Source organism: Haplochromis burtoni, unplaced genomic scaffold, assembly GCF_018398535.1.
Source record: "Haplochromis burtoni strain Fernald_Lab_line unplaced genomic scaffold, NCSU_Asbu1 Contig_219, whole genome shotgun sequence".
Classification (NCBI taxonomy): domain Eukaryota; kingdom Metazoa; phylum Chordata; class Actinopteri; order Cichliformes; family Cichlidae; genus Haplochromis; species Haplochromis burtoni.
Window position 1 is genome coordinate 310,469 of NW_024582580.1, and position 26,313 is coordinate 336,781.

Consider the following 26,313-nt stretch of genomic DNA (forward strand, 5'->3'; position numbering starts at 1 on the left):
CTCTGTATGTCATCTCTTCTCCCCCAATCTGTTGTTTCTGTGTTTGTGTGAGCGAGGCCCAGAGTACATTCTAATCTCCCAGTTCCACATTAGCGCTTTGCCTGCAGCACCTTCATTAGCTGTTCAGCCATGGCTCAGCGTGCGTGTGTCTGCATGTGAATATACTTGCAGAACTTTTGCACCCAAAAATGCCAACACCTGAATGCCAGTTTGCATGTGTTGCAAACATGTGAGAGTGTGCGCGCACATGCATTCTTCTGCTTGGGTTTGTGTGTTGGATTACTCAGAGACTGCTCTCTGTTGATCGGCGCTCTGCTGCCATCTGCTGTTTGACAAAACAAACTGCTCAGCTGGACCAAAGTCACGTAGGACACCAGCACAGCTCTGGCACCTCAGTGGATGAGCTCATCTCTCGTTTTGTGAGCATATCAAGTGCTGCCTCTCTCTCTCTCTAAGTCTGTGTTTCAAAGAGGACAGAGGGGGTCAGAGGATCTACAGGCTTGGATTACTCAAGAATGAGGATAGCTGCCATCAATTATTTACCATGTACAGTAAATATGCAGGAAATGTCTTGTTGACATTGTCACACTTTCAGCGTATACAAAGCCTTCAAACAGGATCTGAAATACCCAGCTAAACAGCTTCAAGCTGCTTTTGTTTACCTATACTAAATATCACATTGTGTATATACTGTAAATGTGTATATACTGTAAATGTGTATATACTGTAAATGTCATGCAAATGTGTTGGGTTTTTGTTTTTCTGCCCTTTAAGTTTTATTTCAATAAGTTCATGTCTGAGTATTCAAGGACTTTGTAAGACGTAATTTTCTGGAAGCACAGTGGGAATAATTCCTTTGCTAACCACTCTGCAGCCACAGCTCTTCTTTAATCATTTAATCCTTTCTGGTTATTGCTTTGGGATGTGCTTCTTAATGCTAGTTGTAAAAGCACCATAAAATTTATAATTATTATGTGTGATCTTTACTTTTCGCCTCCTCTGTGTGAATTTGCATCTTCAGACAGCAGAAAGCCTACCTGGCCACCCAGGGCCCGCTGGCTGAAACCACTGAAGACTTCTGGAGGATGCTGTGGGAGCACAACTCCACCATTGTTGTCATGCTCACCAAGCTACGAGAGATGGGACGGGTAAGACGCAGACTAAAAATGAGATGACAGTGTCTATACGTGGGCTAGTTTCTTCTTTCAAGGGTTGAACTCCAAATTGTCTAACGCCGTCACTACTTTTGAGACTTAGATTTTAGTTTTAGGATGCGCATCCTCTCTCTGAATTATATGCCTGCGAAGTATAGACTGTAAAGCTGCACTCAGGGAACACTTAGCGTAACACAAAGGCTGGATACGGGGGCAAACCGCAAGTCAGGCTCCATCATGGCATACCGCTCGTTAGCCGCCCCCTCAAAGAGGTACTGTTAGACTGTTTTGGAGGTTTTTTTGTTTCTTAACCTTTAAACAGTGCGAAGTTGGTTCTTTTCAGTTGTAATGACAAGTTAAAATAACCAAGTGTTGGCTCCAAATTTTAAGGGTACAGCATAAAAATCATATTGTCTAAACTTCACTTTCAGCGAAATGGCGAATAAATCTCTCAGATCATCAGTCACATTCCTTACAGGGAAAGAAATGGGACACTCATCTTGGCAGCAATTTGATTAAATCCATAATATCTTACTGTGAGCTGTTCTGTGATTATGCAGGTGATTCTGACAGCACTCAACTGCATTTTACAGCTTTTATCACCCTCTCAGCCGTAATCACAGCTGATGAAAAAAGCTCTCATGCAAATCATCGCTGTAGTTAAGAACACAAACAAATTATGTAAATATTTTGCCACCTAAGATGAATCAGGTAATATTTCAGAACCACAGATTAGTCTATCAGGATTTTCTTTTGTAAGCAGAGCCGTTCTCATGACTCCAAATGATTAATGACGTACAATAACCCGTCCTAAAAACATACCAATAACAAATCGGAGCAGTCATTTTTCCCCTAATGGAGAAAGGTTGTTTAAATCTAAGAGCTGAAAGTTTCTTCCTTCTCTTTTTCTCTTGTAGGAGAAGTGTCATCAGTACTGGCCAGCAGAGCGGTCAGCCAGGTACCAGTACTTTGTGGTGGATCCGATGGCTGAGTACAACATGCCTCAGTACATCCTCAGAGAGTTCAAAGTCACAGATGCCAGGGTGAGTTCACTCTGTGTGTGTGAAACGCTGCATATGTGCCCACGTGTGTGTGTGGACTCGAATATGTCTACGTACATGTCTTCAAGGCAGTGGAGGTGGGGAGGTTCATTGGCATTTTCCACAAATACAGCCGTCCAACCAAAAATCCATCTTAATTTTAGGTTTTCATCCGAACGCTGACATTCACGCTAAGTGTTAAGAATTATACCGACTGTAATTTCAAGGTAGAGATGATCAGAACGCGCTCTGTGTTATTTTTCCTGACAGGCTGACATCAAGTGAATGCGCCATCAAACATTTTCACCCGGATTTAGCATCAGCGTGCTTGTGCTATGAATCGTACGCGTTTTTTGTGCTTCTAGATGTGAGTGTGTGTTGTATGTGCGCGTGCACGCCGGTGCATGTGTGTTTCACGATCGCTGTGAAAATACATGAAAAGCATAGCCTTCAATCCCTGAGGGCCAGTACTGCAACTCCCTGTGATGCAGTAGTTTCAATGAGCTATAAATATACTTTACTGTCATCTGAAGGCTCCCAGCACAGCAACACTCTAATCCCACATCCACTCTTTCTTTTATATGGGTGTGTGTGTGTGTGTGTGTGTGTATAAATATATGTTCCTCTCTGCAGTTTGCAGACCTGAATATTTGTCTATATGTATGTTTTCGCTTTGTGGGCCACATTTTATGGTCCCTTCTGCAATCCTGTATAAACAAAGGTTGAACAAATTATATGTTTAGAAATGCGCTCATTTACTCTGCATAATTCTGACACTACGCTGCCACAAATCTGTCACTGTGATCCAGGTGGTCAGCTTTATTCATACTGCGTCTGAGGTAGATATTTGATGATCAGACGGCTGCAGTGACAGCCAACAGGATACATAAACCTCAACATGAAACCCTCTGCTGGGTTGTTGTTTATTTTTCCCCCCTTTTGAGTTCAAAGCGCAGCGAGATCTGTGAAGCGCACACTCCAGAGTACAGCAGAGAGCTATCGGGTCTCTCTTTTAAATGAAACTTCTCTCTGAAGCTCCATATCTGCTCCCCCCTCAGGATGGCCAGTCCAGAACAATCCGCCAGTTCCAGTTCACCGACTGGCCAGAGCAAGGAGTGCCAAAAACTGGAGAAGGCTTCATAGATTTCATTGGACAAGTGCACAAAACCAAGGAGCAGTTTGGACAGGACGGACCAATCACTGTACACTGCAGGTGAGGAGAACGACTGTGCTTTGGACTGTGCTCCCACCACGACTTAAATTTCAGCATATTTAGAATATTTAGAGAGCAGGTGTAGTAATACTGTCTGTGTGTGTGTGTGTTTGCTAGTGCCGGGGTGGGCAGGACCGGAGTCTTCATCACCCTCAGCATTGTGCTAGAGAGGATGAGGTACGAAGGTGTGGTTGACCTCTTCCAGACAGTAAAGACGCTTCGCACCCAGCGGCCCGCCATGGTGCAGACAGAGGTAAGGGCGATGTACTGATCAGGCGATTGTTCCCGCAGTGACGGGACGGCGTTTGAAAGTCAGCGTTGTATATTTCTCTGATTTAAACTCTGTGCAATCTGAAGTGTCCCTTTTCATTTTGGTGCCATAAAAGCAAAGACTTACTGACAAATCCTTCCTTAATCAAAAAAAAAAAGGTTGTTGGGAGGAGGGGAGGGGGGGTAAGAAATCCCACAGCAAATTCAACTAATGCTATCAAAGCAGCCCTGCGTCAGATTCTCTTCAAGTGAAGAAATCGTAAATACGTTACATAACAAAGGATATTAGAGGGAAAAAGACATGATGTGAATTCAAATGAGTTCATTCATGGACGAGACCAGTCATTATATTTAACAGCAGGAAGATCGATGACAACTTTCTCACCGTCTTCTTCCTTCTTCTCTACAGGACCAGTACCAGCTGTGCTACAGGGCAGCACTGGAGTACCTGGGGAGCTTTGACCACTATGCAACGTAACCACTCCCACCGAGCACCTTCCCCGGTCAGACCTCTCAGGAGTGTGCCAAGTGTCCCATCTCAGCCGCCATCCAATCACTTGATCCCCCCCAGTCCCCGCCCCCACCCCGCTACAAACCCTGTCCCCTCGCAGCTACCGGAGGGGCGGGGAAAGGGATGAGCTTGCTGACCCGTTGACGGTTTTTATCCAATCACAGAGATACACGCCGAGTTAACCAACCACCTGAGATTTTTCTGCTTTAAAATAATAAAACATTACAGTGACTATTGACAACTATGACAACTCTTGTACAGACCCGACGGCGCAGACTGGCAGCTCGCCTCTCTGCTCCGCCGAAGCCAATCCTCCCTGATTGTCAAAGGCTACTGGTAGCACAAAGAGAGCATTTTCATTTTTTTGTTGTTGTTGTTTTTATTGTGTTTTTATGATTCATTTTGTCAAACGTTATTGTTTAGTATACATTTTTTGGGGGTTGTTTTTAATAATCGTTTTAATATCATGCATTTCTTCTGTCTTAAACTGCCCAGCAGCCTCGGGTATGCATTATTTTCATAATCATTTATAGGGTACTTTAGCAGAGGGGACATGTGTTTTTAACATGTTCCTAGGTACTAATACAGGAGGACCACTGTTCTCTGAGCTGCTCTCAGATGTTTTTTTTGTCACATCACGTTGTTGTTTTTATCATTTTATGTGTCATAAACATTGTTTTTGGTCTTACTCAGTTCAATAGCTCAAATTTTGCCTTTTCACTTGCCGTTTCAAGTGTACGGAAAAAAAAATCAACTGAGAAAATTGATTTCAGAGCACAGACTTGCTGTAGTTGTCTTGTAAACGTGGTAGCTAGCTAAAAACACAAGTGAAATATCTAACAAGAGACTAAATCAGAGTTGTACAGAAATGGAAAGCACATTATTTGTACGGTTTTTGGGTTGTTGTTTTTTTTTTCTTTTTTCCTGTTTTGTTTTGGGTTGTTTTGGGGTTTTTTTCATCAGAAGCCTATGGCATTGAGGCCTTCATACTCCACTGAGGAGAACTTACCTGAGGAAAGACAGACTTTTATACCCAAAGGGTAGGGGACAGAATATAAACTTCCGCTCTCTGAACATAGATGCTCTTCAAGTCCCTCCCATCTCCTCACTCACCATTAACCTCGGTTTGCTGGAGTGGAACCACGCAGACCAGACGGGAGCGGAAGTGGTTCATATGGGCTGAGGAGCAGAGCCATCAGCGTTGGTACCTGTACAGAATCAACCATTCCTACCAGAGGGAAAAAGACTCAGCCCTTTGGACTGATATTATTTTATACAGAAATAGAACTATAAATATATATATATATATATAATTATGATTGATTATATATATGTACAATTACACATAGATATATACACAGCTTCAAAAGTATATTGTTAAAAAGGATAAATTCTGCTGATCTACCTAGAGACACCGCAGAGAGCCTGCTGTCCTAGCGTGTGTATTAATGGAAACACCCGTTGTATCTACTGTACTACCATAGTAACTTTGACAGCCGGTTGTTCGCCCGAATGAGGAAAAACAGCACAAAACCCCCCAACGCACACCCCGACCCCATCGAATGGACGACTCCTCACTCGCCACGGGCATCGCACCGCTCAAGCACACAGCTTCTCCCACACAAACTGCAGGAGGGGAGCTTCAGATCCACAAAGATCCTAAGTGTGGTGGTGGTGGGAGGAATGGGAGGGAGTGGGGTGGGGGGACTTGAAAACGCTGGCAAAAAAAACAAATGTTCATTTTTACCTTGTGAATGCTTAGTGCTGTAGGGGTTCGATCTGTTGTACACAGTCTGTTTTCTATTTGTTGATAAAGAACTGGAATTTCAAAAGAAACTGTTGATGATAAAAAAAAAAAACCATTGATGTTAATAAAGTTACATAATTGGGTTTTTGTACAAAGACTGGCCTGTGATCCTTTGTTTCTTACTAAAAGTGAAAAGTTTACATCTTACAAGATGCTCTTTACCTCGCGCTCAAAGAGACACCTGTGACCGTGCCTGCTTATCGCCCACTGAGCATGTGGTCGCTCACAACTGTTTTGTGATGCATGGCTGCTATAGTTGCAGTTAATTGAGTTTCCTTTGTGTTGAGGTATTTCTAAAAGTGTGTTTGTGGAGTGGTGGGGAGAGTCTCTGACTTGTGAAAGATGCCAGCCCCTTAGTACTTTTTAGATTTTAATCTCCCCCCACCCCTTTGGAAAGAAAAGTTTTCTTAATTTCTTAATCAGCTTCTGATTATACCTTTGTACACCGTCTAAGGCAAAATAAGCACAACTCAAGGCTTCCACAAGTGTTTAAATATGTGGTTCATTTCACATTAGAGAACGCTTGATTTGTTTTTCTTTGGTTTGAAGCGGAGGAGGGTGCTGGATTGAAGTGGGCGGGGCTGTGACATCCTTGCTTCTGTTGCTGTAGAGTGAACTCCACCCGTATAAAAGCACATGAGCTCAAATTCAGACTTTTCATTTATACGTATAATGTCTCATCTTCCTCCTGTAAAATGTATTTTTTTTTATGTATGTATATTTGGCTTTACATTTCAATGTGCCACATTTCACTGACTTTAACAGCTGCAGTGAGGTGCGAATGACAAAGTGATCATTATTAAGTGTCCAAAGCCCATTTTAGTGATGACTAGTGAATAAATGTTATATAAGAGTAGTCATTCAGTGTTTAGCAAATTTTCACATTAACTGTGTATTGTTCGTCTGATTTGTAGCATAAACTGTTTATAAAAGTAGGACATGACCAGTAACTCCCTGAGAAGCCTCAACTCTAGCGTTTTAGCCATGACCACTAGTAACCCTGTTTAGCACCTTGGTTCACTCACAGACTGAAGCTGGTTATTAGTGCCAAATAATGTAAAATACTAGTACTTTACTCATAGAAATTTGAGAAACTTCTTGGACGTGCTGTTAGTAAAATGAACTACATAGCGCAGGCCATGTTGTTTTAATTCCATGAAAACGGACCAACGCCTCAAACACATTTCACTGTCAAATTAGCAGAGGAGAGGGCTAGCACACAGCTACAGTCTCTGTTGGCATAAATATAAAAACTTTCAATCTTTAAAAAAGTGTAAACGTGAGTTTTTAAGGAGAAGACACACTGTTAGGTTTTTGACATTGTCCCCTTACAGCAACAAGGTCCTGGGTTTGAATCCAGCCTGGAGCCTTTCTCCCTGTGTCCGTATGACCTTCCTTGGGGGTACTCCAGCTTCCTCCCATATTCCAAACACATGCATGTGGTTAGGTTACTTTGTGGTTCTAAACTGGTGACCTGTCCAGGGTGTACCCTGCATCTCACCCCTTGACAGCTGGGATGGGCTCCAGCACCCCTGCAACCCTGAATCGGATAAGCAGAAGAAAATGGAAAAACATGTTGAAATTAAAACTACTTCTGCTCAGAAGTTTGACATCCCAGCACGACAGTCAAGAGGGTTTGATTTCCCCAGGGGCTTTTGGAGGGAGCCTCAGGCGGCCAGTGGAGGAACTGCTGTTTACTGCTGGTTTGGAGTGCTCTGTTCAAATGGATCGTCACATTTTTCTATTGGCCTGTTTCTGTCCACCTTAACCGGTCTGATTGGGAATGATCAGCAATTGTTTACTTGTGCTTCAGTGTGGTAAAACCCTCTATTTATTCTGTCTAGAGCTCTGCATTTACCCTTTCCACCTTTACAAGTATTGTTTTCCTTCGTAGTGGAGGAAAAAACAAGTATCCATGTCACGAACAGGTCCTTCTGTTTGCAATCAGAGGTGCAACACATCTGAGTGTCAGTGATGATTCAAGATCACATTGATTCATCAGTGCCTGAAAGCTCAATTTGCTGCATACCTTGGAGGGATACAGGAAATGAGTCACTGAGGGAGTGATTTTTTTTTTACCCAAGACCTAATAACAGTTTGGTGGTTGTTTGCTCCTGTTGTCATGGAAATGCTGCTGTCACTCGTATTTGAATAATGATGAGTTTTGATGAAGCGGTTGTTGAAGTTTCGAATTTTTACACAGTGCAGACAATTTCAAGCTAACACTTTGTAATCTTAACACACGTGTGTATATCCAGTTTATATCCATGTCAGCGGATGTGCTTGGAACACCCCGACATCTCCTTTTCCCCTCCTCACTAGAAGCCCACACGGACTGCTAAATCACCACCTGCTGATGCCTCATAACAATAAGACGGGGGGCCGGGGGGTGAGTGGAGCTGAAGAACAGCCTGCAAAGGGTTTTATATTTATAATTAATCAAGTTTGTTGACTAAAACATGGAAATAAACCATCTCGTGCGAGTGATGGATCTGTTGTTGCTTTCAGCGTGTAGTAGCAGGCCCACGCTAAAAAGGATGAATGAGCTTAAGACAAAAGCACACGAGCATGGATTTAAAGGATCATTTTTGTTGCTGTTTGTAATGTGCTGCTGTATCTGTTTTGTTTTTTGAAAGTCAGACGGCATCATAATTTTCCTTTTGATTTGATTGTGCGCTTTTAACTGCTTTAAATTCACATCTCTAATGATTTAAGTGCTGATAGTAATACTGATTAACTGCTGGTTTTTCTGTTGTGCACAGTGGCCCTTAATTGTAGCCCTGGTAATAGTTTGTATAGCAACAAACAGTTTGTCCTCATGATGGGTTTTTTTGTTTCATTTTGGGATTTCGTTTTGTTTGAGTTTTTTTGCTCTCTTTGTTTTTAAATGTGCTGTTGTTGCTGGTGGAAGTTAATTTTGTAATGTGGAATTTCAGCTATAGCATTTTACAAAATGTTGTTTTTGGATTCCTTAGAAACCAACTGAGGCTGTTGTGCTCATATGAACAGTTGCTTGATTCCGTGTTAGTTACAGCTGCCTTTAATTTCCAAGGAAATAGCAAAGACAACAGTTTATTGCTCTGCTATCACAATCCTTACGACACACCATGAGCGATCTGATTAGGTAAGGAAATCTAAAACTTACAAAATGAAATGTTTCTCTTGAAGTTGCTTGCTGATTATGAATCGTTTGTCACAGATTTGATCAACTGCGCTTCCAAAGTGAAGATGACTGTGAAGGTGAGGTGCTGTGTTTGAAGATCAAAACCCATTTGGAGGAGCTCTTCTCTGACAGCCACCTGGCAGAGGACGGCTTCCTGCTCAAACATGTGCAGAAGAACAAGCAGGGTTTCGTCAGTCTCAAGCTTCTCACTTCTTTGAAAAAGGTACAAAACACAAAAAACATTTGGTGCTTTCTGTGGTGTTTACATTCCAGCGGTTTGAATGAAAACAATCCAGTAAAATACGAACAAAGCTGAGGTTGCCCGTGTTTGCCACAGATAAGGACCCTGACCAAAAACTGGTACATGACTCTGGTGGGAGCATTGTACTCAGACCTTCTGGAGGTGAATGATGAGTCCACCAAAGTGAGGCGCATAGAGCCGCTTCCCAAATGGCTGATGTGTTCCCCCACCAGCAAGCACCTCCTCGCTTGGAACTTTTCCGAGGAGCAAAGCAGTGACGACGGTGCAGCCCGAGGCCTAGAGCCCGCTGCGCTCTCAGAGAATGTGCTCCAAAAGTTCAGCATTTACGGCAGAGTTACTTCACTCCAGATTCTGCCACCTGGAAGGGAGCTTCCCGCAGATATGCAGTGCTACGGGAAACGTCACAAGGAGCTTGGCCAGCACTTATGTGTGGTGATCAAGTTTGACAGTTTGGAGACTGTTCGTAAGGCCTACAGTGCCCTGAAAGCAGAAGAGGAGAAGTCTAACGGGAAAGGCATGTGTGTTGTACCTATGGGATTCCAGTCAATGCATCATTTCACTGAGGACGAATCCCCAGAAGAAGCAAGCCAAATCCTTCCCGAGGAGGAAAATCCACCTGAAATCCCAGAGAACTTAGTCCAGCAGGAGAATTCTTCACCCACTGCGTTTTTTGATGAACCTCCAGACACACATCAGCCAAACGCATCCACGGATAACCCTGCACCGCTGAATGTTGACCCGATTTCCAGCAGCTGCAATGGCCAGTCCTTCCCTGGTTGGAATCATAGTGACAGTAGGATGACGTGGAACTCTGGAGACTGTGATAAAGAAATTTCCCAGAGCCCGTGGGTGCTCAAGCGTAAACTAGCGGCCCTTGAATTGAACCGCAAAGAGACCGGGCACCCGAATGCACCCAGCTCGATTCAGAGGGTAATACGTCAGCCCTTTGGCCCTGATGGCACCAGTGGTTTTCAGCTCAGAGTGAGGCACCGGGAACAGCTCGACCTCCCTCGGAAAAAGTGACATTAACAGATTTATTTAAAAAAATGTTTGAATTAAAAGCTGAGAAGCAAAAATATTTGCTTTGCAATAAACAGCACACGCTCTTTAAATGTTTGCATCTTGATTGTTAAGACCTTGTTCATTTGGGGGGGTGTGTAGTTATAAACCACTGACAAATGGGGGCAGCATTTAGCCACGTTCACACTTGTTCACACACACTGCAAACGCAGCATGTACATTGAAATCAGTACATTTCAGGGTCTTTACCTTACAATACAAAGCACCTTGAATCCTTGTTATTGTGATTAGGTGCTAGATAAATAAAACTAAATTGAATTGAATACATTTTAGCAGGAAGTTTAAATTTTTAACCCAAAATCAGGATTTTAAGAGCTGGAATGAAAGTGTCTCAGAGTCTGTGCACACCTCTTTTGAAACCTGAGTGGCCTCTGCACCTCTGGGGCCTCAGCCTGTCTGCTCACAACTGCAAATTGTATTGTATATTTGTTCTCTGGCAGGGATGGATTTACCTTTTTACCGCTTTCCTTAGACAGAAGGCTTGTCTTTCAACATGAAACACTCATAAAAGGCCCTCATTGTCTGAGTGCATCGTTTTCTGTTTAGATTTTGGTTCTCTAAAAAGCAGTTTTCCACTCGCCGAGATGACATTTGGCGAAAGGTTACTTGTCCAATCATCAAACCACGTCTTGTGCAAGACGTGCGTAGTAGCAACATTTGTGCCTTATTTCCAGCCTTTCTAATGACACCTCAACTGGAATGGTCTGTTTATAGTGTTACTGATTGAGGGCTTCCTTAAAATCTTGCCCAAAACTAAACAAAATGTGTTTCTTCACTTATCCACGCCTAGTGGAAAAGATTCAATCACAACGTGTATGGAATTCTATCATATTGAAATTGGAAACATGCTATGTTGCCCCCCCCCCACCTCGAGTATTCTCATGTGTCAGACTGTCTTCGTGACTAATGTAATCGTAACTTTTTGAGCGAGACGTTTTCGTGTATACAGATCAAGCCTTTCACTCGTACTGTATCTGGCTTGATTTAGCAATTAACAGCTGTTGGGTTTATGCTGCAGCTGAGGCAGGTCTATGAAAACTTTACACATCTGTGAACAATATGTACAGAGTAGGCATGTTTCTGTCCGATGTTAGGAAATGTCTGTGTGCAGATAGCTCCTTTTTGAGGCTGGAAAAGCACAATATTCCCTGCTAGGTGGAAGTCATTATGTCTTTACATAGGCTGTTCAGGCCAGTTATTGAGATGTCTGTTAAATAAGTTAGTGTAATAATAATATTTTGCACCTGCCGACTGTAATGAAAAGACGTTTTCTTTTTTCCATTCTTCATTTGTTCTATTGCTTTTCTCCAAGTTGCTGAGGGTTGTGTTAAAATGCGTTGCCTGAACTTTTGGGCTAAAAGAAATATCTACCCCTTCAGGTCACTGTGATAACAACCTTAGAATAATATCTGTTGATACACAAACGACACAAAGCTTTGGGCAAAGATTCCTTTGGTTTGTCCCACGCAACGATGAAGGAATTTTAAGTCTTAGAAATTTCACACTTGGCCACATCTCCGCCCCTCTAGTGGAGCTTTGATTTGTGTATAATTTGGCCTGAGGAAATCTGAATGACTCATGTTGTGAGAATGAGATATTTGTTAGCAAATAATTAGTTTCCTGTTGGTGTGCTGGCTTTATTACTGTGCTGCTTTATTTCAGCATCTCCAGAAACGATTCTGGATCATACATCCTGTTTACCTGTAGGTTAATGCAACCCGCTCCACGACAGCACCTGTGAGGCTTCGCGTATCCCCCTCAGTTGTCTCCCGACTGATCGCCGTTTGTTTATGTTTATACATCGCTGACCCCACACACCTGAAGCATTTCCCCCTGTGGCTAGGGTATTTATTTAGATTACAGTGTGGAGCGCCTGATACCTTCCAAAAACACAACCATCTGCTCCTCATTTGCCACTCAAGGCTAAAATACTGTATTGGAGGGGATGTGGATGTGATCCTGAACAACAACATCAATGGGTTTATCTCCAGCCAGCTGTAGATTGGGTTATCATGAAATACCTCTGCTGTGATAATTCTGTTTACTCGGAGTTTATGTTGTCTTAGCCCCCTTTAAACCAATTGTGAACTTTCTTAATTCCCACTAAAAGATTGGAAGACACTCGTTTTAGCAGACCCCGCTAAACTGCACTGATCTGCCCATTTGAGGCTATTACCAATTGCCTGCTTAAGATGGCACGCTCTCTTGCGGCAGAAGGTAAATGTAAGCCTTTACTCAGGCCAAAGCATCCTTTAGTGCTTCTGGAGAGAGATTATCATGTCAGGAGTAATCCGACTCGGCCCACAAGCACAACTATGGAGGAGGAGGAGCATGAGTTGAAGGGGAAGGCACTCAGAGGCATCGGAGAAGCTCTGTGCTCCACTTACGGTAACTACACTCTCCCTCCTCACCCTAACCCATCTTCACGACCCGCAGAGTTGTTCTTGCTTGAGCTGAAGAGGAGACCTGCTGCTGGAAAAAAAAGGGTAAGGAAATGTGCATTATCCTTCATCGGTGTTGTTCCTTGGAGAAAAAATAATCATAAGGCAACGGAAATTCACAGAAATTCACAACAGATGTGATAAAAGTAAAGAAATCTGTAAGATCTGCTTATTACATGCCACCGTACCCTGGTTCTGCTCTGTTCTCCCATTTTAAGGTTCAAGTTTGCAAAGAAGACCACCAGTTCTGTATGGGGAAGCATGAAGACATGAGTTTTCTGAAGTAAAACTGACCACTCAGTGGCTTCTCTAAACATCCAGCTCTCCTCTTTTTGGATGGATAAGGCTGAATGCCATGAAATGCATGCTTATATTCAGAGGAATGCTGATTCTGATCTTTGCAACTTAAAAGATTTCTATGGAAGTGCAAATATGATGGAAGAATAATACACCCTTGGCTTGAATCAAGTCAGGACACCTCCCCTACTTGCAGGCACAAGGAGTTGTGATGATTTTTAGAAAACAAGCAGGAGTACTGTCCTCACTCCTCGCCTGTGATGATGATGGACTTACCCAGCCAGCACTCGCCTGTGGAGGTCAGCTGAAGACGACGCCACACAGCTAAGTCTGGATTAGCCGGCCGAACGGTAAGGACACCACATCTTCTTTTGTTAGTCTAAGCCAGCAGCTTATGAGGAAGGTGTTAGGTGCTGCTGACAGAGATGGCTCTCCAAGTGCTGGGGTGGCAGAAAACACACGTTATCCGTGTCAATAAGTGGCTCCTCGGTAGAGCCACATGACAATAGCGCACTACGGCCTGTCACAAAATGCTTGCAGAGCAGTAACCGCTCACTGGTCGCAAAAGGGGGTATCCCGTGTTGTTGGAAGAGCAAAAAGAAAAATAAATTAGCACTCTGAAATTTCTTGCAACCTCTCAACACTCAGAAGAGTTTATTTTGCGAGGGAGGAATATTTTTCTTTGCCTGTCATTTGCCCAACATGGTGGTTTGCCTCATTCTAAAGCATGAGTGCACTCTAAATACACGCTCCTTTAAAAAAAACTTAGTTCCCTACTTAGACTTGATAAGAAACTGGGATTTTGGCTAATTATTTTTTTGTATTAATCATTTCAGGGATTTCCGCACCTTTAATAGTTTAAATAATTAAGAAGATCAGGATCACAATAGAGGCGCTTGATGACACTCATCCTTGGCATTTTTTACTGAACTGATGATCCCTTTTGCACTAAGCCCATATCATACATGGAGATTATACTGTATCTGGCTGTGCTCCGAGAGGAGGGATAGCGGCTAAGCCTAAAGTCAGTTGAGCTGTTCAACTTTCATAACCTCCCAAAGCTGCTCATATAAACTGATGGGGAAGCTGAACACATGTACTATTCCTCATTGCCTCAGTACATACGTGCTGCATGCATATAACGCAGACACTGCTAGCCTAACAAAAGTATGGTCAATAAATGCAAAATCTCAACATATTTTGGATGTTTGTACTTGCTTGTGCTTGCTGGCGTGGGTCATATTCGAAAGTGGTATTCAGTGTGTGCCAGATGGCCGCCAGCCTTTTGTAAAAGCAACATCAACATGTTTAACATGGGTTTAGAGGTGATGTTGTTGTGCTAAAAGAGGATCCGACAGAGACAGATTAAGAGCCAGGATAGACTCTTTAGAAAGTAGCTGAGACGCATATAAAAAAAATAATGAGGCAACGTTGTGTTTCTCTGCCAAGAATAATGCAATCGCTTCACATCAAAAGGGTGATTCAAATGTCTGCACTGCACTTGGACTCTCTCCTCCCATAACAGCACAGGCCAGAAATACTGAGACAGGTGTCAAATGTGCATCTTTAAATCTACCTTCACCTCACTCCTCAATAATCCTGCTTTAACAGCAATAGGTATGAGTTGTGCGATTCCGTGCTAAGCCGTTGGGTCACTGGATTAATCCGTATCTAATCCAGGGGACCCGATAGTAGGCCTTCTAAAATAAAATTGAAACTTTTTAAGCCACTTACCCAAATCCAGTGGATGAAAAAGGATACCAGAATCGTGTTTAAAATTCAAAGAATGTGACCAAAAATTGTCACAACTTTTCCGGCATTGCTCAAAAGCTTCCCTTTTTGCTCAATAATGAACATCAGCTTTCTAGCTAACAAGGAACAGGCTTGTTTTGATTATCCCATGGTCTCTGAGTGACAGAGCACGAGCCAACCGATGTGGCTACCAGCAAAATTACACCACAGGCTTTTTTTGGTTGCATTAGAACCGGGGCCGGATATAGAACAGCCAATCCTGGCTCTGAAATCCCACTTTATTTTACAACCTCTTAGCCCACCCTGGTGCCACCACAACAAAGCTGACTCACCAAGTTTGTCACTTTTCTTCTTCATTATTCTGGCATTTTGTGGGCAGGTTGGGATTTAGTGGTGGAAGAGCCTGCAGGTGCTCATTCTCTGTGGACCTTGCATGCTGGGCTAACCTCTGAGCTAGAGGTGTCTGACGGATTAATACGGACACACACACAGAGCGAGACCTGTGCTCTGCCACCAACACTGCAGCCAGGTGTTAACCCACGTGACTGCAGATAAAGCCGGCAGGCATTAGTGCTAATCCCGCCCTGATCTTTGGAATATGTCCCTATTACCTCCCCAAGCACTCTCTAGCTGTCCCCAGGTCTCCTGATGGTCACTTAAGAGGGAAAAGACAAGACAAAGCCTCTCTAGGACTCCAAAAAGCACGTTGTTTCTTTGCAGCAACATAGTAGGTGCCTTTCCCACTCTTTGGTTTGCTACTGCTATCTTACGAGTGCAGGTATTTACGGGGTGTGTTCAGAGTAATACAGAAACAGCCAGTCACATGGCTCCAGCGAAGCCGCAACTCACGGTGCATTAACAGTGCTCTGTAGGCACAGGCCTCACGTTTATGCAGTGGCAAACACACTGTGGTTAGACCTGGACAGATTTCTTGATATCAAGAAACAGCAAGATGATATAAGAAAGATAATCTAGTCTTATGTGATGGAGCTGCTGATTTTAGCATGTGTACACCATAGAAGTGAAGTGGGTGTCTGGCCAACAATTGAAGGTTGTACTTTGTCTAAATTTCTAGACAAGCATGCGTCAGATGACTGGGAAAGAGTGAAACCACGCAACTGCTGTACGTGTGTGTTTATGGTATGTATGAGTCACAGAGAGAAAGGGAGACAGGGTGAAACAGAAGAGGCTGTATTTAGAGAATATATAGGAACAAATGCTGCTGCATGGTGAGACATTGAAGTTGGTATCTGCTTCTTTTTTTTCCAGCACAAAGACGCTCTTCATTTTTGCTGTTCTGTGATCTTCTGTCACAATGACCGTGTCTCACTGGTCTCGATCCAGACTGGCTGACAGGAAAGCCCCCCTATCTGCTGTCTTCATTCAAAAGTAAAAACCACAAACGCCGCTTATCCCCATTTTGACAGATCTCTACTTCATCCGTAGGCTGTGACATTCTGTTGAGTGTCTCCTTCTGGCCAGAGAAGGAGGGGTTTGACACGGGTGCCATGCTGCTATATAATTACATTACCACCAGCTTAGAAGCACCAAGGCCACTGACCCAATTATTCCCCGAAAACGTCGATTTTATTGTGTCATTTGAAAGAATGCGATCTTTCAGATCATCAACAAGAGCTCAGTTGATCGCTGCAGATCGGCCTCCAACTGCGCCATGCGTGCATGCATGCGTTAGAGAATACATAATGTCTCGGGAATGGCTTTGACAGACTTAAGCATTTCTGGATGAACAGTTCACTTTCATGGTTTGCCTCGGACACGTTAAGAGCCTTCTGGGACTGTTTTCTCTCTGCTGGTAGCTCTTCAGGTGACATATGGCCCAGAGCAAATGTCAGGTGTGCTATCACTCCCACACTCTCTCTAGAATCACAAAATCCTCATTTCCGGCCGTTTCCATGGCTTCAGACTGTTTTCTCGTCGTAAATAGAAGATTTTATCCCTTTGTTTTGGGCCTGACACAATCAACCGGCCTTCATATGCACACACTGGAGCATGCATGGGCATATCATGATGCTTTGTGAGGGCCAGACATGTTGTGTGGGAGCTGGTTTAGTTGTTTTTGCGAGTCATCTGCACTTTTATACCTCTGTTTGAGGATGAGTTTTCCTTCTGCTACAGAGTCCTAAGGGCTTCCACTATATCCTCTCTGCATTTACTGCTCTTCTCTGTTTGCTAGGGAACGAAAAAAAGCAGTATTTGTCCTCAGGAAGTCAGCTACTCATTTACATATCCATTGCCCTCCCAAGAAAACGCAGGTGCCTCTTCTCTCTATCAGTAAGTGTATATATATGTCCACAGCGGTGGGGGCCAGTTACACATATTAAATGTCTGTGCTGATTAATCATCCGTGAACATCTGAACAAGCTGCAGTGTGATCCTTGGCACTTTTATTGGCGCCAATTGACTGCAGATGTGACTAATGTGTTTCTGAGTGGTGCAATTATGACAATCAAAGTGTCTTCAGGGACATGAGATCAGTGCTTGATGATGAATCTCCATCCAGTGGCAGAGACAGTGGAAGACTTATCTGTTCTTTACGAGGTAATTGTTTTATCAGGATGAGCCACGGAGGCTGAGGACACCGATGCATCTCTGCCATGTGAAATCGCTAACTCCATGGATTAATAACTGCCCAAAATTGGCCTATTAATAGCATAGGAAAACAAAGCTCTCATCCTTAGCTGTGTAGAGTAGAAAACGGCTTCATTTAAGCTGAGAATTCCACAAGTTAATGCCTGGTGGACCGAGCTCTCTGCCGTTAGGGTTTGGGGTCAAAGAAACAAAATGAAAGTTCCCATTTAGGCCTCCATATATAACTTCTGAGGCCTTCGCAGGCGAGAAACAAGCGTCAGACATATGGCCAGTCAGTGAGTAACATTCGGCCACAGCTACCACGCCACCTCCATGTTTGATTTACTTAGACTGTGTGTCAATTGAGGTTGCTAGGTGAAATGTTTGACTTTCAAATGATTGTCGTCGTACCCCTTCATTGTGCAGAAGCCGCTTACCACGTCAAACACATATGGAATTATGAGTGATGACTCAAGCTTTGGCTGATATGACTGGTTATACCTGTTTATATGCTGTTTGCACCACTGCAGCTCATGCGCACAGTCCCTTTCTATTTTCCATCTGTGTTGTCCGAATCACGCAGATGCAGAGGAGTGCAGGGAATTTTCAACCACCATGAGAAAACTGCAATGCTCCTACTGTTTTTGTCTCTGTCCTGTGATCTATAGGAGTTGCTGACTTTTAGAGAAAACACTTATTTTAGAGTTTTGTTTCTATAAAGTATCGGGCAACCATGCAACATGTTTTCTCATTGTAAACAATCCGACTGCCTGCATACATTCCCCTGCAGAATCCGGCCTGGCAAAGCACTTTCTAAAGCTGGTCTGGATTTGCTGTTAGTCACTGCCAGTGTACTGTTTCCGGCTCTGGGGGAATGCTTTGCTCATTGCTGACAAGATGTGAAGAGAACAAAGCAGTGGGCTTGTAAAAAAAAATAAATATACCAGTGGTTTGACATTAAGGGAAAAAAGAAAACATGGCACATAAGTCCTCCAAATTGAGTTTTGTGGCTGCAGTGTTGCTGCATCTGTTGGAAGGGAGGGAAGATAAAAGGGTATACACGCTTGCACGTCCTATCATACATAGAATTCCAAATAGGTGTGGTTGAGACATTGTAAAGGAAGGAATGTGTTTTCCCTCTTTTCAAAGGTTTTTTGGGGAGGTTTTAGAAATTGGGGGTGGAGGCGGCTCAGATGCTCATTCTCATCAGGTATTTTTATAAATTATTTTCTGCAGGTTTGCAGGGGTTGCATCCCGTTTGTCTTCAGCTCAAATAAGGAATGGCAGTCGTGTTGTTTTTCCTTTTTTCTACTTTTTTCACTTTCCCAGGCTGCAGTGATACAACTTTAAACACACATCTGCATTCTTGGGTGTCAGCGAGTGATGTCGAGCTCACAGATCGTGACCTCACTTATAGTGAGAATGAGCTGGCAGCAGAATCAGAGAAAGTAAACCGGTGGTAAATTAAAAGCCCCGCTGCAGAAGCCTCACTCGAGAGAAGTAGATTTGTGGAAAGGTCGCAGAAATGTGATGGTGGTAGATATAGTAGTTTCGACACTGATGTGTCTGTGCTTTAATGTGACAAGTTCAAAAGTACATGGCTGAAGGCGTGACTGTTTAAACATGTCTGATGTTGCACACTTTGCCTCTCTCTTGCTCTCTCCGCAGAGTTTCAATGCTCCTCCACGTTCTAAGATGAAGTTATGGAAAGGTGCTACTTTTGCCTTCATGCTCTGTGCTGCAGCCCTGTCCACCATCCTCATTAGAAACATGGCCACCATCAGACAGTTCAAGCTTAACACAAAATATCCATCTTCACCCTCGTCGAGACCGTCTGCATTATTAGAATCAGCATCCAAGACCTCACCGCCATCATCGTCATCGCCCTCCTCAGAATCAAGGCCAGTGCCCCAACAGATGGGTGATCTGCATCGGAGGAAACGCTCAACAGACGACATGAAATCTTTCCTCTCAGAGTGTAAGATAAGCTGTAGTTTTCATCTTCACAAGCTTGTGAAAGGGTTCCGACAAAACACTCAGCACCTGACTCTGTTGCTTACGGAGCAGGTTTAACTGTTCACACACTGATGTCAGTTAGCACCGGTCATAGTTCACCGGTTCTCCACAGAACATCTCCAACCTCTAAGATGATGGTCTTTTTTTACCTCACATTGCAACAGTGACAGACATTCATCAACAAACCTCGCTCTGTGGAACTTAAACACTTTCTGTTTAGCTAGCGCTGATAAGGATAGTTTGTTGCTGTTACGATAGATAACATTTTTGTGGTCCTCTGTTTGCACCTGACTTTGATTTCCATGCCAACGTCAGTGCATTATCTGTGTGAGCCATCTGTTCTGTTGACACTTCTGATTGTTGAAAATGTTAGACACAAAATTACACAGAAACCAGATAATCCCACCTCATGACCTGTCAATAACACTTTCTGTTGATTTATTCCCCTTTTTTTGTCAGTTACCATGATGTTGCAGAGCTTCACCGAGGGCGAGCTTCAGCACATGGTCGGAACTGTGCTAGAAACTAAGCGAAGGAAGAGCCGGCGGCTTGCTAAGACCCAGGGCCGCAGGACTAAAAGGGCCCGAAAGCCCAAGTCGTGCACCGTCAGGACGCTCGAAGTGAAAGTTAATGAACTGGGTCTCGAATATAAGAGCGAAGAGACTGTGCGGCTGCGCTACTGCAGTGGCAAATGCGATAAACACCGGGAAAACTATGACATGGTCATGAAGCACATGATGACAGTGGGCTTCAGAGAGAAGGGCCGCAGGGACAAAGTTAGCATTCAGCCCTGCTGCCGACCGACTGCATTTGAGGACTTTACCGTCCTGGACACAACAGTAAACCCCAGCCGCTATCGGAACATACACAACGTATCTGCAAAGAACTGCGGATGTGTATGACCCAGAGATATGGACTTCTTTATGCTGCTCTCTCTCTCTGATGGAAGAGTCATGGTTGCTGTTAACAGAAAATCTATGGAGTATAAACTCAATGAGAGGAAGATGTGAATATGTTCCTGGATGCTCCAAAGCAGCTTTTTAAAATAATATTTTTTTTTTTTTTTTTGTTGGACAGATAGACTATGGCATTTGACCATCAGTCTTCACAAGCTGAGACAGTGTCACGTGGACACCAAGACTTGACATGTACAAAGGCAGACAATGGCTGCTTAAATCACAAGTTTTTATCTTTTCTATCCATGTAGTAACACTGTAAACTGTGGTGTAACAACAATGTAGCAAGGTTTTGTTTGTGATGTCATATTTCAGTAGTAAATGAAACAGATTATGATTTATAAGCTGTAGGGGACCAGATCAGTGCTGTAACTGGACTTCATTCCCACCGGTGTTAATCACAGGACACTTCAGCCTCGTGGCCTGATTATAATGTTTTGTGATCTGGCTTAAAGCGTGTTGTTATTACAGGCCATGACTTTGGTTCCCTACTTCTATGCAATGTTACTAACTGCAGTGTTATTACACAGGTAAAAGAAAAAAGTGTTACTGATCAGAATTTGCTAATGCAAATCTATAGCTCCAGGTTTCATGCTCACGTTAAAAACTCCAGTGTATGTCGATTTGTGTTGAATAACAGCAACAGAGCAATTTAAACATTTCACACATCGGCTCCCTTGAGTTCTACTTTCTCAAAACACCCCAGTCTAAAAAACGCAATTACCCATAATTTTCAGGAATTATTTTCCCCAAATAATTGCCATAACACACCAAGTCAAATCAACACGCGCGGGAATCCACAAAGTTACATTCATAAACATCGCACGTATCAGGTTGCCGGTGATATAACCCGTTTCATTTTTGTCTCTGGGTGTCATTTGTGAATGTTTACACTTGCACAGTCATTAGCTAATTTGAGAAGCAGGTGTAAAAGAGAAAAATGGTTTTAGTGAAAAACTAAAAACTTGGCAAAGTAGATGCTGGGGTCTGAAGTGATGTTCGCACCTCTCCATAAAACCATGTAACCTTTCTAATCCAAAACCCACAGTACAGCCTTCCACTGGCCCTTCAAATGCCTCCTTTGTTGTATTGCCTGGTTGACTTTTAGGGGAGAAAAAGCTGTTGAAATGAATCATTAAGCATCTTTTTCACCTTCGCCGATTTTTATTTGGTTTGAACCCATAGCAACTGGCTGAAGTAAAAACACATTATGTCTGTCTGGTTTTTTTTCCTTTTGACTTTTTTTTTTCCGGGAAGGTGAAATGGAGATGCGGTGCATCTTTTTTTTGTTGTTCTTATTGTATTTATTTGGGAAATAAATTATGGTTTTGCATATTTATTTAGATTACCACACAGAAATGGGACAGCTTATCATCATTAAGAAACTGTGCCAAAAATGTTTATCTTACATTCTATACTGACTGCTGAATAAATATAATTTCAGACGTATGGATGTTTATCGTTTCTCCCAAGTCACTGATTTTGGGGGTGTCAAATATTCTGTACTCAGATTGTATTTAAAATAGAAAATAAATAAAACAATAAACTTTCAATGTATCATCCTCTTGATAATTGCAGAAATTTCAAACAGAAGGTGACGTCTTTGGTGAAGGCAGGATTGGCTTATGATCATATTACAAGAAATAAAGATTAAATATGCAGCGCCACTGTCATGATATTGTATACAGTGCTCTGTGAAAGCAAAAAGAAAATTCTGTTTTTAAATGATCATTTCATTTATTAAAGGGAAAAAAAGCTACACAAACCTTCCTGCCCAATGTTGAAGTAAATTGCTCCCTAAACCTAATGAGTGGTTGTGCCACCCTTGGCAGCAAGAACTACAATCAAGAATTTATGATAACTGGCAATGAGTTTTTCGTATCACTGTGAAGGAATTTTCGGCCTACTTTTTTTTCTTGTTGTTTTAACTGTTTTAATTCAGCCACATTGGAGGGTTTTTGTGGTCTGTTTAACGTCGTGCCAGAGCATCTCAATCAAATTTAGGTCTGGACTTTGACTTGGCCACTCCAAAACCTTCCTTTTATTCTTTTGAGCCATTCAGAGGTGAACTTGTTGATATGTTCAGATTATTGTCTTGCTGAATCTAACTGAATGTGCTTGAGCTTTATGAAATGACAGCTAGACATTCACCTTCAGGATTTTGTGGAGCAGAGTTCATGGTTTCATCAATTACACTAAGCTATCCAAGCCCTGAGTGGCAAAGCAGTCCTAGATCATTACACAAGTAGCACCTTGTTTTAGGGATGATGACTTTTTATAAAATGCTGGCTAGTTTTACACAAACCCTCCAAAAAGTAGCACTTTTGTCTGGTCAGTGAACATGTTTTTCCCCCCCAAGTCTTGTGCTTAAGGAGTAATTTTGGTTGGCCAGCAACTCCGGGGAAGGTTCACCAACGCATAAAGTTTTCTCCATTTGTGGACAATGGGTCTCATCGCAGGTCCTTAGAATCCCAACGACTTAGAAATGGCTTTGTAAGTCTTTCTATGCATTTTGTATGTACTCAGGTTATCTTTGCCCATCCATTTATTCTCTAAGGCGTGTTTAATTCAGGGTTGCGGGAAGGCTGGAGCCCATCCCAGCAACCATAAAACAAGAGGTGGGGTAGACCCTGTACAAGTCACCAGCCTGTCGCAGGGTAACACATGCACATTCACACCTATGAGCAATTCAGAATCACCAGTTAACCTAACCCTACTAACTGTATGTCTTTAAACTGTGGGAGGAAGCCAGAGTACCGGCATAATAATGCACAGACATCATCCTACTAGTGTAGTCTACTATTACAATGTTTGAGATGACGTGTTTGAGATCATTAAACAATTTTGAATGTTATCTTCCGTCTAATATTAAAATTCGTTTGATGATCTCAAACCTATAAGTGTGACAAATATGCAAAAGAACTACAAAATCTGAAGGAGTCAGATACTTTTTCACAGCACTGTAATCTGTTATAGCAGCTCTGTGGTGCTGAACGAGGCAGCCCACAGAGCTTTCACCCAGACAGTGACAGGGAGTAACAAAACAGCAAACATTGTACTGCCTGTGAATGTATTTACTTTCAGTTATTGAGATTTAGAAAATAAAGAAAGGAAGGCCGGTCTTCATCTCAATATGAAACACTGTGGTTATAATGTTGTTTTTTGTCAAAACATTCGAAAAGCACTTCACAAAAACTAAACAAAAGAGTATTAAAAACGCATCAAACACCATCCTGCCGTTAAAAAACAACATCATAATTCAGACGTGTAAATCTGAGGGACAACATAATCCCCGCAAAATCTATTGTTTACTCCAGTCTGAGAAACCGTTTAACCAACTAGAAATAAGCTAAACTGTAAATTTGAGACCTGTTTTAAAGTTTTCAGTAGGAACTGACTGGGAGTGGAGACCGTGGGGGCAGAGTGCTGCAGAAACAGTAGTCAAGAGGAGATTTTGATGTGGGGAGAATTTAAAACACTATCAAATAATCCTCTCAGTGAAATCCCACAATTCTTTATAAGCAAGCTAGTCTTCAGGCAATGTTTTTCTCTAAGATGCATAAATGCATCCCTCCAAGCCCAGAACATTGTCTCAAGAAGTAAACTTTTTCAGGTAGAAGTAAACAACCTTACTTTTTTTTTTGACCACCATGCAGCTTTTGGTTTAGTAGAATGCTTTCTTAACACTTGAAGAGCATTTTCTTACAGGGAAATACCCTTAAAAAGTACGCTTATCTCAACGCTGTGCTGTAATTAAAACAAAACAAAACAAATTTTGTCAGTACCCGATAGTATTTCGAAAAGCAGAAAGTTTAGGTTTGGTTTTATCCAGCTTCTCAACATCTGCCTCCACTTAAATACAGTGTAGGTGGAGATAAATTTGTTTGCGCTCGTAGCATTGAAAAATCAAACAGAAAACATTGCACGCGAGAATTCATGAGAAAGAGCAGTCCAGTTATACTGGATAATCTACAGAATGGGCATAACCTTTTTCATGGGAAGGTTTTTACATAAAGGGCCCTTTATTTATTTTACAGCTTAAGGATTTCTGATGTAAAATAAATAATCCCCTAACATTTTCATTTTCACTTCGAAATGTTGACTGATGTCTTTGTTTACTCATTTTCTGTTTAGAATAAGAAACATAATAAGCATTATTATTATTAGTAGTAGTAGCAGTAGTACAAAATGATACTAAGTGCAGGTTTGGTTTTACTTCCAGTACAAGACTAAAAACTACACTGCAAAACTGTTAGCTAACTAGGCTACACTGCAAAAAAATAGCTAACTAGCTAAGCTAATAGCTTAGCTTGTTAAATTTGGTCAGTGACAATCTTGTTAACGTATACCACATATGTAAAACAGCAGCAATATAGCTTAGCTAACCCTAAATACTATACCTTTAGTTTAAATTTAGTCCCTTGGAGGTTGACCTGGAAGCCCCATTCTGTACTGGATTTTCATGTATAGTAGTCTCTTCTCTGCTGAGTAGAGCTGTGCCCGTCTGTGACTCAGACACCAAACAGCAGTATTCAGTGGAAGAATCCAGAAAGGTAGGGCTTGTTGTCTTTTGTATACCTTGAATCCCTGTATTAGCGGGCAGCATTGTTTGCATTTATAATTGCACTCTGGTGTGCCTGCAATGTTCTGCCATGGAAAATTAAACTTGCAAGTTAAATACTGCATGAACAACTGCTGAAATGTAGTAAACTGACAAGACTTCAGAATTGTCTCTGAGCATTTGAACAGCATTTGTCTACAGCAGGGGTGTCAAACTCAAATACACAGTGGGCCAAAATTCAAAACTGGAACAAAGTCGCGGGCTAACATTAATATTTATTGAAAAACAAAATCTTCCTCCAGATTTAAGAATGAATCTTTTCTTATGGACTCAAACAAGTTTTGCTGAAAAACTGAATATGGAACAAGCAAAGCTTAACACTAAACGATATATATATTAGCTGTATAATACCAGTAGGCCAGCTCTAATAGTAATTTGGTATGGCTTCGCGGGCCAAATGTAATTAGGCTGCGGGCCAAATTTGGCCCGCGGGCCAGAGTTTGACACCTATGGTCTACAGTGACAAAATCTATTATTAGATACTGAGGTATCATCTTTGTAATACAAATATCCTGTGTTTGCACTGTACATTACCATCAACCAGTTTTAGGCATCCACATCACCACAACTTGTAGCTGAATGGCTGGGAAGATCAGTAGGCTAGGCCATGGGGTATACCCTCCAATGTAGTTACTTTAAATAAAGCATTAAGCTTGATTGCTCGATTGTTTCATCAATAGGCTAAGTAATGTTTGCATTTACTGAGCTTTTACTTGAAATTACAAACAAACTGATGTAATTTCAAACAAGTCTCTAGTGAGGCTGTGTTTAAAAAGTGAACTTTGTCTTTGTTAAGATGCTATAGCAAACTTTAATCCAACCCTATTTAAGTGTGAGCATTTGAGTATGTTTGGTCATATAATACACTGCTCAAACACTTTATTTTCACAGTATAACACAAAATCAGTTAAATCTCAGCGGTATTTATTTGTCCTGATGGGAAGCATTGACTCTGTGAGACTGTGACTCCATTTTACCTGCTTTGGTGCAGAAGACAGTGACAATAGGAGCACTGGAGGCGATGGACATAGACTGCCGTGCACCCCATATCCTACCTGATTGATTTTTGTCTAGTTTAGCTTTGTTGCACATGCAGCCCAGCTCCTCCCGGACAGCATATCCATACGTGTCTCTCCAAGAA

General features: G+C 42.3%; 3 protein-coding genes across 25 annotated transcripts in view; all 3 read left to right on the top strand.

The window, feature by feature from the left end:
- LOC102303372 (receptor-type tyrosine-protein phosphatase F) overlaps positions 1–6,092 on the top strand; it is a 157,817-nt gene extending 151,725 nt beyond the window's left edge. For all 22 annotated transcript variants that reach the window (XM_014338180.2, XM_014338185.2, XM_014338182.2 and 19 more), the window contains 5 exons: positions 1,022–1,148; positions 2,072–2,197; positions 3,253–3,407; positions 3,525–3,660; positions 4,087–6,092. In XM_014338180.2, the coding sequence (XP_014193666.1) occupies positions 1,022–1,148; positions 2,072–2,197; positions 3,253–3,407; positions 3,525–3,660; positions 4,087–4,155 (613 nt within the window). In that variant the 3' untranslated portion in view covers positions 4,156–6,092. The remainder of the gene's footprint in view (positions 1–1,021; positions 1,149–2,071; positions 2,198–3,252; positions 3,408–3,524; positions 3,661–4,086) is intronic.
- Positions 6,093–6,210: 118 nt separating this feature from the next.
- On the top strand, positions 6,211–10,560 carry larp6b (La ribonucleoprotein 6, translational regulator b). Its single transcript, XM_005936673.3, has 4 exons — positions 6,211–8,384; positions 8,971–9,119; positions 9,195–9,381; positions 9,496–10,560. Exons 2-4 carry the CDS (start codon positions 9,103–9,105, stop codon positions 10,441–10,443), a joined length of 1,152 nt encoding a protein of 383 aa, XP_005936735.1. The 5' UTR covers positions 6,211–8,384; positions 8,971–9,102; the 3' UTR covers positions 10,444–10,560.
- Positions 10,561–13,476: 2,916 nt separating this feature from the next.
- On the top strand, positions 13,477–21,800 carry LOC102300341 (neurturin). Of its 2 annotated transcripts, XM_014338193.2 has the most exons (3): positions 13,477–13,588; positions 19,248–19,557; positions 20,055–21,800. In XM_014338193.2, the coding sequence occupies exons 2-3, from the start codon at positions 19,275–19,277 to the stop codon at positions 20,495–20,497; spliced, it is 726 nt and encodes a 241-aa protein (XP_014193679.1). In that variant the 5' UTR covers positions 13,477–13,588; positions 19,248–19,274; the 3' UTR covers positions 20,498–21,800. The 2 variants fall into 2 exon arrangements, with proteins under 2 accessions (XP_014193679.1, XP_042082533.1); XM_042226599.1 differs by lacking the exon at positions 13,477–13,588 and having other exon boundaries at positions 13,661–19,557.
- The last annotated feature ends 4,513 nt before the right edge of the window (positions 21,801–26,313 follow it).

Excerpts from the sequence above, each read along its gene's own strand:
- LOC102300341 (XM_042226599.1), top strand. The coding sequence starts at position 19,203 with ATGTCTGATGTTGCACACTTTGCCTCTCTCTTGCTCTCTCCGCAGAGT. Across the intron at positions 19,558-20,054 it reads GAAATCTTTCCTCTCAGAGT|TTACCATGATGTTGCAGAGC; the intron begins GTAAGATAAGCT and ends TTTTTTTGTCAG.
- larp6b (XM_005936673.3), top strand. Across the intron at positions 9,382-9,495 it reads TTCTCACTTCTTTGAAAAAG|ATAAGGACCCTGACCAAAAA; the intron begins GTACAAAACACA and ends TGTTTGCCACAG.